The sequence below is a fragment of the Triturus cristatus genome, chromosome 7 (assembly GCF_964204655.1).
Source record: "Triturus cristatus chromosome 7, aTriCri1.1, whole genome shotgun sequence".
NCBI classification, from domain to species: Eukaryota; Metazoa; Chordata; class Amphibia; order Caudata; family Salamandridae; genus Triturus; species Triturus cristatus.
This window is the reverse complement of record NC_140590.1, coordinates 1,867,337,681-1,867,352,446: the sequence shown is the minus strand read 5'-3', so window position 1 is coordinate 1,867,352,446 and position 14,766 is coordinate 1,867,337,681. Positions and strand designations below refer to the sequence as shown.

Genomic DNA, 14,766 nt, shown 5'->3' with positions numbered 1-14,766 from the left:
GCACCCCTCCCGGTCCAACAAAACTGCAATCCGTGAGACAGGCCTATGTCATGTGGCACACACATGATCCATGTTCACCTATGACAAAATATTCCCCTTCCCAAGCCTTTTCCAGTCCCGGGGATCCCATTCCCCAGGGCTCACACTGGCAAAGATGCCACTATATAGCCGTTGGAGGCCATGGGAGGAGCCCCAAGGCCCCGCTGATGTATATAGACGGAGACAGCAGCGTTTCTATGCACTGCAAATAAAAAAGCCTGGCACCAGCTATTTATCGAGTCCGTGTCCCTGCTTATGCACGACTGCATTTGGGAGTTTTGCTTTGGATATATATATATATATATATCTCCAACAGCAAAGTTCCATTTCTGCCTTCGTCCCTGTAGTTTACAGTGTGTGAACGGCAGTGGGGCCTGAAATCCCCTAACACAAGCGCCTTGCCGCTAGCAAAGAATAACACACATGCTCCAGGAATCCAGATGTAGAAAGTTGAATCCTCAGGCAACAACTCAACGTGTTTCCGGACACCCGTTCCCTTGATCACAGTAAGTCTAGCGGCAAGTTATTGTGTTCATATATATACTGATAAAAGGTTAAAGCTATGTTATAGGTGGGTGAAATGTCAGTTAAAACGTAACATTTATGTTTCAAAATTCCACTGAAAATAACCAGTTCCAGTTAACTCAAGTAACTATAGCAGGTGCCCCCGCTGTGATCAGTGATGTCATTTCAGTTGTCCTCAAAGATGTAACAGAACATGTCATGAGTGTTGTAATATGTGAGGTCATAATCACACCAGAGCCCAGATATGGTAACACAGGGCCATATTACACATTACCCGCAGATATGAACCGTTCTTGTAGTATCCCTGGCTTATCCCTGGAATTCCGGGGTAAGCCAGAAGCACTCCAAAAGTACGTCGCATCACTTCCTTCTTTTCACAATCATGTTATGTACTAGAATTCAGTGTCCCAAACCTTATGGACAACGTTTGTACAGAAACTCCATCGGACACTTCATCTTACAAAATTTAGAGGACTGATCAAAAATTAAGCAAGAAAGTTTGCAAACATTTAGGAACTCTTGAAAAAAATAAAGTTCACCCTGCCTTAGCCACAGAATCAGTTGAACATTCATGTGATGTGGAAGGCATCCCTTCACTGTGCCTTCCATGCACTTAGGCAACGTTGGTTTACATGTCGCTTACCAGTGTTGCTGTACTCCCCTCTCGTGCTCTCATAACCCCTTAGATCTCCATCTGCTTCAAAATGGTGGAATGGAAGTTCTCCTGCTGCATAAGAAGAATATCATTTTAATGCATATATATTTTAACTGTAAATCACTGAACATCAAACTGGATTTGGTAAGGCGTGATAATGCAAACCTACACACAAGAAGCTGGTTAAAAAACAGGTTGATGCACAGGTCATGTTTTTTAGAAAGTACCAAGTACCCCAACTTGACTTCCATCTTCGTAGCAGGGAATCTGCAAGTGCAGCACATGCAGGGAATGAGATAAAACGGAGTGTAAAATAACACCCTTTGACAATAAACTATTGGGGCTGCTCCCGTTTGTGGCCATATTGGACTGAGTGCTCCGGAAGATCACCAAACCTTCTGGGATAGAGAGCTGGGAGGCGGCCATGCTTGGCATTTACAAGCGGACAAAGAAATCTAAAGCGGTGCCGTATTTTCTTGACTTAGCATTGGTACTATTGAAAAGAACACACTTCTGAAATGGAAAAGCACCCATCCCCCACATACAACGTGATGCCAGATGCAGTAGCTGCATGTGTGGCCCTTGGGACGAAGAAGGCAAAGGGTTGATACCCGATTCCCACTGATTGGGAAATGCTTGTGTCCGTATTGACAGATGCACACAAGTGGGACTCATCATCCAGAACACCTTCCGGCGACCCAGCTCTGTCTCCTTCAATCAATCAGGGGTTTGTATAGTGTGGCTACTCACCCGCGAGGGTCTTGAGGTGCTGGGGGGATGCCGGGGGCTGCTCATCCATCTGGGTGTGAAGCTTCAGTCGAAGAGTCAGGTCTTACTATTTATTTTTCATTTTTACAATCAATAAAGGCCAATATAGGACCATAACGGTAAACATTGTGTTTGGAGAGATCCACGACTACGTGCAAAGATGTATATACAGTATCACTGTCAGCTTAACCAGTTCTCTAACAACAAAAAGCTAATCATGAAAGCTTCAGGATGACATCACTCATCCCCTGCAGTTGAACATCCACGAGTCATGCCGATCACTTGAGTGCACCTGAGGATTTAAGAAACCGCAGCATAGCTCCCTCCAAATTCCAAGGTCCTCTACTAGCATCTCATCCCTCCTGCTAGACTTCATATGGACCTCCTCCGCCAGGGACCACTGAAGAGTCATTCTTGAGGTCCTTCCTGAATTGGAATAACAACGCGGATTGCCTGAGGTGGAGCGGCAGGGTGTTCCAGGTCTTGGCAGCAAGGTAGAAGGATCTTCCTCCTGTTCTGGTCTTGTGGATCCGTGGGACGGAAGCCAGGGTGAGTTGGGCAGACCGGAGTTGTCTGGCGGGTGTGCGGAATGGAAGGTGGTGGTTCAGATATTGTGGTCCTGCATCGTGGAGGGCTTTGTAGGCATGTGTGAGAAGCTTGAAGATGATGCTCTTGTTAATTGGGAGCCAGTAGAGTTGTCGGCGTTGTGTTATGTGGCTGCGGCAGGGGATGTCAAGGACCAGTTAAGTTGCAGCGTTTTGGACGTTCTGTAGTTGACAAAGCTGTTTCTAGGTGATGCCGGCGTAGAATGCATTGCCTTAGTCGAGTCTGCTGGTGATGAGTGCGTGGGTGACCGTCATCCTGGATTCTGTGGGGATCCATCTGAATGTCTCTCAAAGCAGGCGGAGAGTGTGGAAGCAGGATGAGGATACTGCGTTGATTCGGCGGTTCATTGAAAGTGAGGAGTCCACTATGATGCCAAGGTTGCGTGCGTGGTCAGTAGGGGTTCCTAGTGCAGCGGGCCACCTGGAGTCATCCCAGGCTGAGGGGGTGGGTCCCAGGATCAGTACTTTGGTCTAGTCCGATTCGAACTTGAGACAGCTGTCTTTCATCCATGTAGCAACGGCCTTCATTCCGCTGTGAAAGTTGATTCCGGCGGCTGTGGGTTGGTTGGTGAGGGAGATGATTAGCTGGAGACGATGTTGAGTCAGTAGCTTCTGACGATGGTGGTGAGGGGGGCTATGGAGACGATGAAGACTCCTGGAACTGGGGCGGGCTTGGTCTCCTAGTTTTCGGGGTGGGCTGACACCCTGGGCCTATCCTTATCATATTCCCTTTCAGTCTGGGTTCTCCTAGATGGTCCATTCATTTCCCATCCTTAAGAACAGTAGATTCTGAGATCCCACCTTCCATCTCCACTCTCCAGCCTGCTTTTGATTTCTTTAATGTTTTGGTCTTTTTTATGGTCACTTGTTAAGCATGTTGTGCAACCTCAATTAGAGGAACGGGCCCTCAATCACGTTTCCTGGTTCCCGCTTACGTGTTAACATTCCCTCTCTTTCACTTGTAGAGAAACGCCCGCATTGACTAGTTTTACAGCAGCTTTTTATTAATAACTGATACTGAATGCTCTAAAAAGAGGTTTTATTTGTGGTCAATGCAATTGGTGTTTGAAGTTTAGTGAAATACCTATTTTTTGCAAAATGCTAATATCCCTCCCACCGGTTTTCCTTTTCCTATCGTTAGTCATTCTTGGTTTTAAAGCAGGTGAGATTAGAGGAAGAGGAATGAGCATTTAAGGTTTGTTCTTCTGCTGGATGCAGATGTGGGTCTGTTAAATCACAGCAGAAAAAGAAGGATGATGGCTGAGGGTTCTCAGTTTTTATGCATGTTTGAGAAGGTTTCTGTCGTTGCTGCTGTGATTGAGGGCACTATAGGTGCGCGGCATAGGATTATCCTCTCTCTTTAATAAAATACTTATTCTCTTTCCCCAGCGCTGTGGCAGATCAATATTTCTAATGCATAATATCCTTGTTCAGTTCTCATCAGAATTCTAAGAGTGATCTTAATAGGATTTTAATATTAATAAGAAGGTGACGCTGACAGCTGTGCTCACACTACGGGACACGCATGGATTCAGGGCCTCAGTATAAAAGGCTGGTTTCTGGGGAGGTAAACCGCCTGCTCTTAATGAGAGCACCACTGAAAACTATATACGTGATTCGTTAGCTGAATACTATCATGGTTTTCAGTATCTGTACTAGCTATCTAATCTACCCTTGCACCTTAAAGCCTAAGTAGTTTCTTTTCCGTTCACAGCCTTTACAAATGTACACTACAATAAGACTCCTGGAAGTTCTTTTTTTACCAGGTGTACCCTGTTTGTCAGACCTAACTAAGTCTCTCAAATATTACACACTTACAAATTGTTAGCACCGAAAGGCAAAATGTATTGGACAAAACAAACAGGCATCAAAATGAATCGTTTGGGCACATACAGACTTAGACGAAGAACTTCCCATTCGACTATAGCCTCATAGCCCGCAGCCGTACCGGCTGTTATAAAGGCCCTGAACCAGAGGTCTGGAGTTTCCACTGTCCGGGCTGGAGTATATTTTCTTTTCACCAAATAAAGTCTAGCAGAAATTAACTGGCAAAACCTGAATAGAGTAAAAAAGTGCAATACCGGCACATTACTTGTAAACCCAATTGGGCCACAACTGGAATTACTGGTGCTCTGGGGAGAAGGCCTAAGTGTCTGATCTCTAAATATTCAAATGGATTAGGCTTCAATTGAATTATTTACTGTTTTGAGCTGCTTGGCTGGCCGTACTTGTACTAGTAATGTGACTGCTGCTCCAATGTCAGGAGAAGTTTTGAGAAATTTCAGACATCATCCACGCTTCTTATAGAGAGAAGTATATACTCGGGTGAAACTCACATACTTCCTTTTTAGGTCTCGACTAGCGTTGCTGCGCACATACGCAGCTCGCTCGGCGAGATTTATTGCTAATGAGGAGTTTCAGTAGAGGGCTTGAAGCCCCGCCCCTCATTTCCATTGGCTGGCGTCACCGTTTATGCTAAACGGTGGCCTGCCATTGGAAGGAATATGCTACTTACCAGTATGCATCTGTTCTTGGCATGTAGAGCTGCAGAGTTGTACACTTAGCATAGATCGCCATCTGGTGTTGGGCCCGGATGTTTGCAGTTTGTTTTTCTTCTTGGACAGTCTTTGGAAGTCACGAGTTTGGCGACTCCTCCTTCGGTCCGTACTGCGCATGGGCTTCGGCTCCATCCTCAGATTGTTTTTCGCCAACAGGGAAATGATGGAGCGTAGTAATAACAGTGAGAAACCCATGTGTTGTATCTAAATAAGATGTACTGGAACGGATACAGGTAGCCGGGGAGGCGGGTGGGCGTGTACAACTCTGCAGCTCTACATGCCAAGAACAGATGCATACTGGTAAGTAGCATATTCCGTTCGAGGCATATGAGCTACAGATTGTACACTTAGCATAGATTATATAGCAGTACCCAACCCTAGCGGCGACCACCGGTATCCGTTGCAGCTGTTTGAAAAAGTGTCTTTAGTACAGCCTGGCCCACCCTAGCTTGCTGCTTGGAATGCACATCTACACAGTAGTGTTTTGTGAAGGTGTGCGGTGTAGACCATGTGGCTGCCTTGCAGATGTCATCTAAGGGTATATTCCCTAGAAAAGCCATAGAAGCCCCTAACTTTCTTGTAGAGTGGGCTTTAGGGGGAACAGATAATGTTCTCTTTGCCTTTTGATAGCAAATTTGTATGCATTTTACAATCCACCTAGCTATCCCTGATTTTGAAATGGGGTTGCCTTTATGTGGTGGAGAGAAGGAAACGAACAATTGTTTAGTCTTCCTGAAGGGTTGCGTTCTTTGTATGTAGTATAGCAACGCCCTTTTCACATCAAGTGTGTGTAAGGCCCTTTCTGCAACAGATTGGGGTTGGGAAAAGAAGACAGGTAATTCCACTGATTGATTGAGGTGGAAGGGGGAAATGACTTTGGGCAGAAACTTCGGATTTGTGCGAAGTATGACCTTGCTGTGATGCATTTGTATGTAGGGTTCCTGTATGGTGAACGCCTGTATTTCACCAACCCTTCTAAGGGAAGTGATAGCTACAAGGAAAGCTGTTTTCCAGGTGAGAAACTGTAGCTCACATTTGTGCATTGGTTCGAAGGGCGGACCCATTAGACGTGTAAGAACCAAATTTAGATTCCATACAGGGGAAGGTGGTGCCCTGGGAGGAATTACTCGTTTAAGGCCTTCCATGAAGGCTTTAATAGCGGGCACTCTGAAGAGTGATAAATGCTGCCTGTTTTGTAGATAGGCAGCGATCGCTGCTAGGTGTAGGCGTATGGATGAATATGCCAGGTTACACCTATGAAGAAGATGGAGCAGATAGCATATTATGTGCTGTATGGATGCATCTAGAGGGTTGATTGTATTGTTACGGCAGTAAATTACGAATCTTTTCCACTTTGCGGCATAGCATGCTCTAGTGGTAGGGCGTCTGGCTTCCATGATGATGTTCATGCAATCAGGGGGAAGGTTAAGGTATCCGAATTCTAGGATTTCAGGAGCCAGATCGCCAGGTTGAGCTGAGCTGGGTCCGGGTGCCTGATTTCTCCATGGTTCTGGGTTAGGAGGCATGGGGATAGATGCAATTTTTGATGTGGTACCACTGACAGTTGTAGTAGCGTGGTGTACCACGGCTGCCTGGCCCACGTCGGAGCTACCAGAATGAGTGTGAGGGAGTGCTGTTGTAGCTTCCTGACCACTAATGGAATTAGTGGGAGAGGTGGAAAGGCGTATGCAAATCTGCCTGACCAGTTCATCCATATCGCATTGCCCTTGGACAATGGGTGTGGGTATCTGGCGGCGAAGCTTGGGCATTTTTTGTTTTCGTGGGTGGCGAAGAGGTCTATCTGAGGATGCCCCCACTGTTGGAAGAATGGGTGAAGAACTTGTGGATGCAGTTCCCATTCGTGTAGTTGTTGTGTTTGTCTGCTGAGCAGATCTGCCATGGTGTTTTGTACGCCTGGAACGTGCTGTGCCAGGAGAAAGATGTTTTGGGGAATTGCCCATCTCCATATGCTCTGGGCTAAGCGGGAGAGCTGGGGAGAGTGTGTCCCCCCCTGTTTTTGTATATAATACATCGCAGTCATATTGTCTGTGCGAATGAGGACTGCTTTGCCCGAAATCTGTTTTTGGAAAGATTTTAGGGCTAGAAAGATCGCCAAGAGCTCCAGGTGGTTGATGTGGAGCGATTTTTGCTGTGGCGTCCATAGACCTTGCATGGTGAGGTGTAGGAGGTGCGCTCCCCAGCCGGAGAGCGATGCGTCCGCTGTTAGAATCACCTGAGGAACCGGGTCCAGGAACGGCCGCCCTTTGGAAAGGTTTGTGGTGTTCCACCACTGCAGAGAGTGATGTGTGCGGCCGTCCACCAACACCAGATCCGTCAGCTGACCCTGGGCCTGGTTCCACTGTTGTGCTAGGCACTCTTGAAGTGGACGCATGTGGAGTCTTGCATGGGGCACTATGAAGATGCAAGACGCCATCATTCCTATGAGCTTCATAAACACTCTTGCTGGAAGAGAGTGTTGAGGAAGGAATGTTTTGCGTAAGGCTTGAATGCTTGTGATTCTGGCTGAGTTTGGATAGGCAATACCCTTGGAGGTGTCTATAGTGGCCCCGAGATATTGCTTTGTGTGAGATGGTATGAGGTGGGACTTTTGGTAGTTCACCGTGAAGCCTAGCTGGTGGAGCAGTTGGATGGTGCTGTTTGTATGCTGCACACATTGGTCGTAGGACGCGGCTTTTATCAGCCAGTCGTCCAGGTAAGGGAAGACGTGAATGTGTTGACGTCTGAGGTGTGCTGCTACTACTGCTAGGCATTTGGTAAACACCCGCGGTGCGGTGGTGACCCCGAAGGGGAGAACCGTGAATTGGTAATGTTGCCCGTCCACCACGAACCTGAGGTATTTCCTGTGAGAGGGGTGTATTGGAATGTGAAAGTATGCGTCTTTCAGATCCAAGGTTGTGAGAAAGTCTCCCTGGCAGAGGAGTTGGAGGACTTGCTGTAGGGTGACCATGTGAAAATGGTCTGAGTGTATGTAGGCATTTAGAGGCCGGAGGTCGAGAATGGGTCTGAGGGTCCCGTCTTTCTTTGGTATTAAGAAATATAGGGAGTAGACCCCTAGATTTTGTTGATTGACGGGGACCTGCTCTATAGCGTGTTTTTGGAGGAGTGAGAGTACCTCTTGTTTGAGCAGTGTGGAATGTTCTTGAGACATTGGACGGTGCCTTGGTGGGATATTGGGTGGGGTAGATGTTAGTTCGAGACAGTACCCTGACCGAATGATTTGGGTTACCCATTTGTCCGATGTTATGGACTCCCATACGTGGATAAAGTTTTGTAGTCTGCCCCCGACCGGAGTGGAATGGTCTGGGGGGAGCGGAGGGGAGTCATTGTGCGGGGGGGGTGGCAGAACGGGTGTTGTTGGTTTTGCCCCTGCCCTTATTGTTGTTACCCCTGTAACCACCTCTCTGATTGCCCTTTGAAAAGGTATTTTGAGGAGGGGACTTGTAGGAGGTAGAGGCGTTGTCGGTGGAGGAGCCTCTGCCTGTGCCACGAAAGGACGAGCGTCGAAAGGAACGTTTGGAGGCTTGTGTTTGGAGTGCCCCCATAGACTTTGCTGTGTCTGTGTCTTTCTTCATCTTTTCGAGCGCTTCGTCTACCTTTGGCCCAAAGAGTGTTTCCTGGTCAAAGGGGTGATTGAGTATGGATGCCTGGACTTCAGGCTTGAAACCTGAGATCCTGAGCCAGGCGTGGCGACGAAGCAGGACACTGGTATTTATGGCCCTAGAAGCAGTGTCGGCTGCATCGAGGGCACACTTAATGGAGGTGTTTGTAATTAGTTTACCCTCCTGTATCAGGTCATGAGCCTTGTGCTTGTATTTTTCTGGAAGGTGCTGCATAAGAGCCTCTAGTTCGTCATAGTGTGCTCTATCATATCGCGCAAGCAGTGCTTGTGTGTTTGCAATGCGCCACATGTTCGCAGCTTGGGAGGCGGTGCGTTTACCAGACGCGTCCAGAAGTTTAGATTCTTTGTCTGGCGGTGGGGCATCTCCTGAGGATTGGGAGTTAGCCCGCTTTCTAGCTGTGGAGACAACTAGGGAATCTAGGGGAGCAGGGCCCTTGATGTAAGCAGGGTCTGTGGGTGCCGCCTTATACTTCTTCTCTATTCTAGGGTTCAGTACTCTGGCTCTGACAGGGTCTTTGAACACCTCTGTAGCGTGCTTGGTGACACCCTTAAGCATGGGTAAAATGGAAGTGGATTTGTCTTGTATATCAAATGTATCCAGTAGGAAGTCTTCTTCTACTGGTTCACTGTGCATGTCCACCCCATGGTAGTGTGCTGCTCTCTGCACTAAATGGTGAAACCCTAAGGAGTCCTCTGGAGGAGACGGTCTTGATGGGTATAAGTCGTCCTGAGGTACATTGGGTATATCAGGGTTATTGTAATCCTCCCATGGATCTGGGGTCCCTGGTGGAGTGGGATCCATTGGGGCGTCCGCCGGGTAATTGTCCGGATCCCCATCATCCGGATCTGGGGATGGGGTCGGATCGTAGTGAGGTACAGGTGGCGGAGACCTGTGAGGTGGAGGTGGTGGAGGAGGTGGAGGGGGTAGGGGAGGCGGTAGTGGGGAGGGCACTCTGAGGGGAGAAGTAGCAGAGTCCTTCCTTTTGGGTGGAGGAGGAGGAGCCGGAGCATCAAGGCGTCTTTTCTTGGTAGTTAAAGTCAAAAGCCCAGTCTTAGGATCTTTGGACAAAGTCTTTTGTAAAGGGTCTGGTGTAAACAGAGCCAATGGTGTCGAGTCGTCTGTCGGCACCGGTGATTTCGGAACCGGGGGTTTCGATGGTCTGTGTGCGCCATGCTTTTTTGAGGTCTCCGGGTGTTTCGGCGTCGAATGATGTTTCGGCGCCGGAGCATCGGTGCCGACAGATTTGTGTTTGTGTTTGGTCGGCACCGAGTGTCCAGGCTTCGGCACCGGTGGTTTCGGAGTCGAGCTGGATTTTGCAGTCTTCGGTGCCGGATGCTGTTTTTCGGCACCGGGTGTCGGCTGGCTCGATCCCGAGCTGCCATGAGACTTTGGGAGCTTCGACACCGGGCCCGAAGGTGGGGTGATCGAAGTTTTGGTTTTGGTTTTGCCCAGGCCGGCAGGCGAGGGAGTAACCTGAGTCTCTTTGGTTTTCGGCGTGGGGGTAGGAGGGGGCATATTACTCACGGCCCGCTGCGCTGGTGTAATGTCCTCCACATCGGAGTCGTCGGCCTCGGAAGCGCTGACGACGTCTTCCTCCTGTTCGGTGTGTGTTTGCCCCGAAGCTTCGGCGTCGTCTCCGAAGATGTCCGGTGGAGCTGCGGAGGATGAGTGCGCCATGGTGCGTCGAGCTCTTCGATCTCGGATGGTCTTCTTCGATCGAAAAGACTTGCAGGCGGGGCAGTCTCTAGCCTCGTGTTCCGGAGAGAGGCAAAGGTTACACACCTGATGGAGGTCGGTGTGGGGAAATTTAGACCCACATTTTGGGCACTTTTTGAACGGAGTCCTTTCCATCGGCCGGGACCGGAGTCGCGGAGGGCCCGAAGGCCGGTGTCGATGAACAGGATGGAGAAAGTGCCGCTTCGAGAGATGAAGATGATGAAGGAACTCGAAGAATCGAGGATTTTCCGTCGAGGCTGGAACCGTAGAAGTTCGAAGCCGGAGCACGAAGTATCACATCCGAGCCCGATGGCGGAAAAAAACAATCTGAGGATGGAGCCGAAGCCCATGCGCAGTACGGACCGAAGGAGGAGTCACCAAACTCGTGACTTCCAAAGACTGTCCAAGAAGAAAAACAAACTGCAAACATCCGGGCCCAACACCAGATGGCGATCTATGCTAAGTGTACAATCTGCAGCTCATATGCCTCGAACATTAGGGTTTTGGGTTGCCGCCCTTTCCCCTGTGATCCGGACTGGGTCGCCTGCTTCACGGCTGTCGTGAAGCACTTTCATATCTTTATGGGGCCATGTGCTCGAAACACATGGCCCCATAAAGTCAAGAAATCCCCATGCTCCGGCTGCAGCGCGGTCCTCTTTCACTTTCGGGGCCGCAAAAAGACCGCGCTGGTTTAGTATGCTCGCTGCGCGCTGAGCCCTCTCTGCCAGCTGTAGCATCAAGGTCCATCATATTTGCATGTCCAGAGCACGGTTTAGCTGCCTTGAACATCCCCGCTACAGTGGGGGTGGGCAGGCGCTGCTGGGGCACAGCCCTGTCCTTCCCTTTCCTCTCTGGAGCATTCTCTATCTGGGTGACTGTCTGCCCTCGGCGTCCAGGCTGCCGCATAGCAGCTTCTCCTCCCACGGGATTGGCCAGAGAGCGGCTCAACGAAGGGGCTGCATGCGCTGCCGGACTCGCCTTTCCTCTCGCTGCCCCAGCATTTGCCTTCTGTTTCACTGAGGCGGGTAGATGGACCCCGTAGTAGCAGCCGTCGGGGCGATCCAGAGCGTGGTACAGTTTCCGACAGGCAAGTAGCAGTTCCTGTTGTCCTGTCACTATATCGCACTTAAGGTTACAAACAATAACTTCCTTATCCAGCAGCGTCTTTAGGGCAATTAATATACGTGATAGCATTTTCCTACCAATAAAGGGGGTTGTCGGGATCTCAGCAGGTCATAGTGCTGCAAACGATCGCCTCAGCCGACCTCCATCTTGCTTTCCTTGCCATCCCATCATGTTATTCAGGGCCCTTTTCCTTTAAGTGCGACAGTGGTCACAGTGTTGCTGCCGTCATCTGCATAATAAATAATTTTTTGTCGGGGTTGCAGGCTGATGAAGCCACTATGTCACAGGGACCCGTGAATGTGGCTTTATGTGGCTCTACATTTTGTGCAGTGGGAACACAAACATGAACCCAGTTCTGCAGTGCCAGTGAAAATAATTGTGGTCCAAAAACACAAAAGCCCGAATCCGGGTGAATGCTGTTAAGTGTACAAGCTCACCCACCCACACATTAGGACTTAAAGCGCCGGTCAGATTCAGTGCTATTACAGTAGTAAAGCATTGGCATGAGAAAGGGCTTTTTATTGTCTCAGACTACCTGTCATAATGACGTAACAAAGGAGAATGCAAGCTAATGAACATTATATTACAATCTGCACATATACTATATGCCCATTCAGGTTCTTTAAAAACTGAAATTTTTCTAATACGTGCGCATGTATATTTTGTGAAATGCAGGTTATTCAGATGGCGATTTTCTGAAATCAATCCAGCACTCTCCTAATCCTTAGTTATCTCGCACGTGCTGAAGCACAACCCACTACCCCTCCCCCACCCGGTCTCGGCCTTGCACAATTAAAACCAGGGAGCACCGGATTCCCCTCTTCCCCGCTGACAATCTTTTATTCAGTACAATGGTGCCCCCGGGCTCTGCATGAAAGCCAGGTTCATTTTAGGCGTCTCGGCGCTTGGCAGTCTGTATGGCAAGTAAAGCTTTTATAGTCTGTAATGCCTGACGACTATTTGGTAACAAACCATTACTAAAGTTAAACCTGGACACCCTTCTTGTGCATGTGTTATTTCAGGTGTGGCCCTGCCCTGTGACTGGTGGTGAGGGAGGCTGAGGAGAGATCCTATTTGGCAGTGAAGCAGCGAGGTAAGCCTTGAGCTGTGTTGTGTCTCCTCTGATGCACCAAGGGTGCTTTTAAAGCCTTCTAACGGCCGTTCGAGTTAGTGGGCTGTCTCTGTTGTGGTTTGTGGTTTAATTTCCGCCCTGTTTCTTCTGTCCGATTAGAGACAGGTATCATCCTGCACATCTGGAGCACACTGGAAGATTCTTGTTCTGTTAGACCTAGCAGTGGGCGGCTGTTCTACGGGAGGAAGCACAATGGTTTCTGTAGAGGTAGTGCTGGTGGCCGCCATGTGACCCATGAAATAACATAGGGGTGACCTTAAAGGGACTGCGTGGCTGAACTGTCTTCTAGGATAGCAAATGACCTAGTCCTAATTGGGTTAGGGAATGGAGGGAATACAGCCACTCACCGTTAAGACAGAATTGCATCATACAACTACATTTAGAACAAGACATATTGAGCAAATGGCATCACTTTTCGTGACTATAGGATATTAAAGCAGCGAGACAAACCAGGGGTGCTCTCCCAAGAACTGCTGTAACATTGCTCAGTAGGTTAATGAACTGACCGCGGAAGTCTCTGCTTACTGTTCATAGCTTCAAGCTCCTCTCAGCCTTCCATGGTTCCCTAGTAGATACAATGAAGAACATTGAGTACTGTCCTAAAAACACCAGGTTCTCAGAGTAACCCATTAATTCACAGCTGCACCACGGAGGAGGCAGTATTACATTTATCTTTTTCAAGTTTAAAAACGGACTCCCAGAAGCTGGTGTTTTTTGAAGGTTTCTGCTAATTATTTTTATTTGTACGATGCCACTGACCATGCATGGCTTAACTGCTGGTGCTAGCCAAGATACTAATAAACTAACCATGGGTCAAGTGCATACACCCCCGAAGCTAGGCCTGTCCAACTGTGGTCAGACAAACCATAGCTCAAGGGACACACTTCACACTGCTAGCCCCTCCTACCAGCAGTGAGAAAAAACTGACAATATTCCAGAAACATAAGTTCATTTGTGCCAAAGGCGAGGGAGTGCACAATGGGAACAGTGTGCCACGGCAAAAATACAGCAGGTGATCAATTTTACATAAAGACAATACTCAGTGTTATGTCAAAAGGATTTAGCAGGTGATGCCATTATGTAATATTGACCATCTAGCTAGTAACGGCCACCACAATGTCTATGCCAGGAGACAGGACTTCCATAGGGAAGTATTTATTTTTTGGTGCGTCAGGTATGTGTTTCTTGCAGTCAGTGAGAGTCAACGATGGGCTGCTGGGTGTCACCTTGCAGGATGCCGGCAGTCACATAGGTGGAAGGTCTCGGGCAACATCTGAGGATGGCAGGTGGTGGAGAAGGGAAACTAAGGGTGGAGCGATGAGGCTTGGATCCTATGGTAAGACGGGTCTGGTCTTACCAGAATAGCAAAGAAGTTCCTTTGGAAAAAAGTTCTGAGCTCTCCCTATACACTACACTTATCCTTAGCTGTTCTCTTAAAGCAGATAGATAGGGTGTGTACCAAGATATATCGCCGCTAGCCTCAACTATAACCCTCGTACACTCTAAAGTCTGCAGCATAAGGGGTCTTTGTGTGCAGTCTGGAGTCCTCTGATCTTCATACTACATGCACCTGCTGCACACCTGTACCATGAACATACTGTCCAGTATGGAGCTGCTCCTTTCTCTCCAAAGGCACTGTTGACTTGGATTTCTAATTCACTGGGAGCAGTCTGGCTCACACCTCTCACTTCTACGCTTCTGCCATAGCCACGCCAACATAATGTCTAGCTCTCATTTGCCCCCAGTTCTGACAAGGACATTCGTTAGTGCGCAAGGGCCTGCAGTGAGAAAACCCTCTTAAAGTTCGCAAACAATTCCCACCTTTGAGATCAGAGATAAGAGTTTTAGCGGCACTAACGGAATGTGTGCCTGTGCCACATGGCATTTAAGTGGTATCGTTGAGTACTGCAACATCAACTCCTTGGTGCCTTTGGATTGTTGGAGTTATTGCCTCTGTTCACATCTCCAAGTGCCCTCTTTTGAGTAAAGTCATTATCAAGAC

At 48.5% G+C, this 14,766-nt stretch overlaps 1 protein-coding gene across 1 annotated transcript in view; it reads right to left on the bottom strand.

The window, feature by feature from the left end:
• LOC146813539 (uncharacterized) overlaps positions 1-14,766 on the bottom strand; it is a 140,482-nt gene that overhangs the window by 65,003 nt on the left and 60,713 nt on the right. The window contains exon 7 of the mRNA XM_085620302.1: positions 1,208-1,291. Coding sequence (XP_085476428.1) covers positions 1,208-1,291 — 84 coding nt within the window. The remainder of the gene's footprint in view (positions 1-1,207; positions 1,292-14,766) is intronic.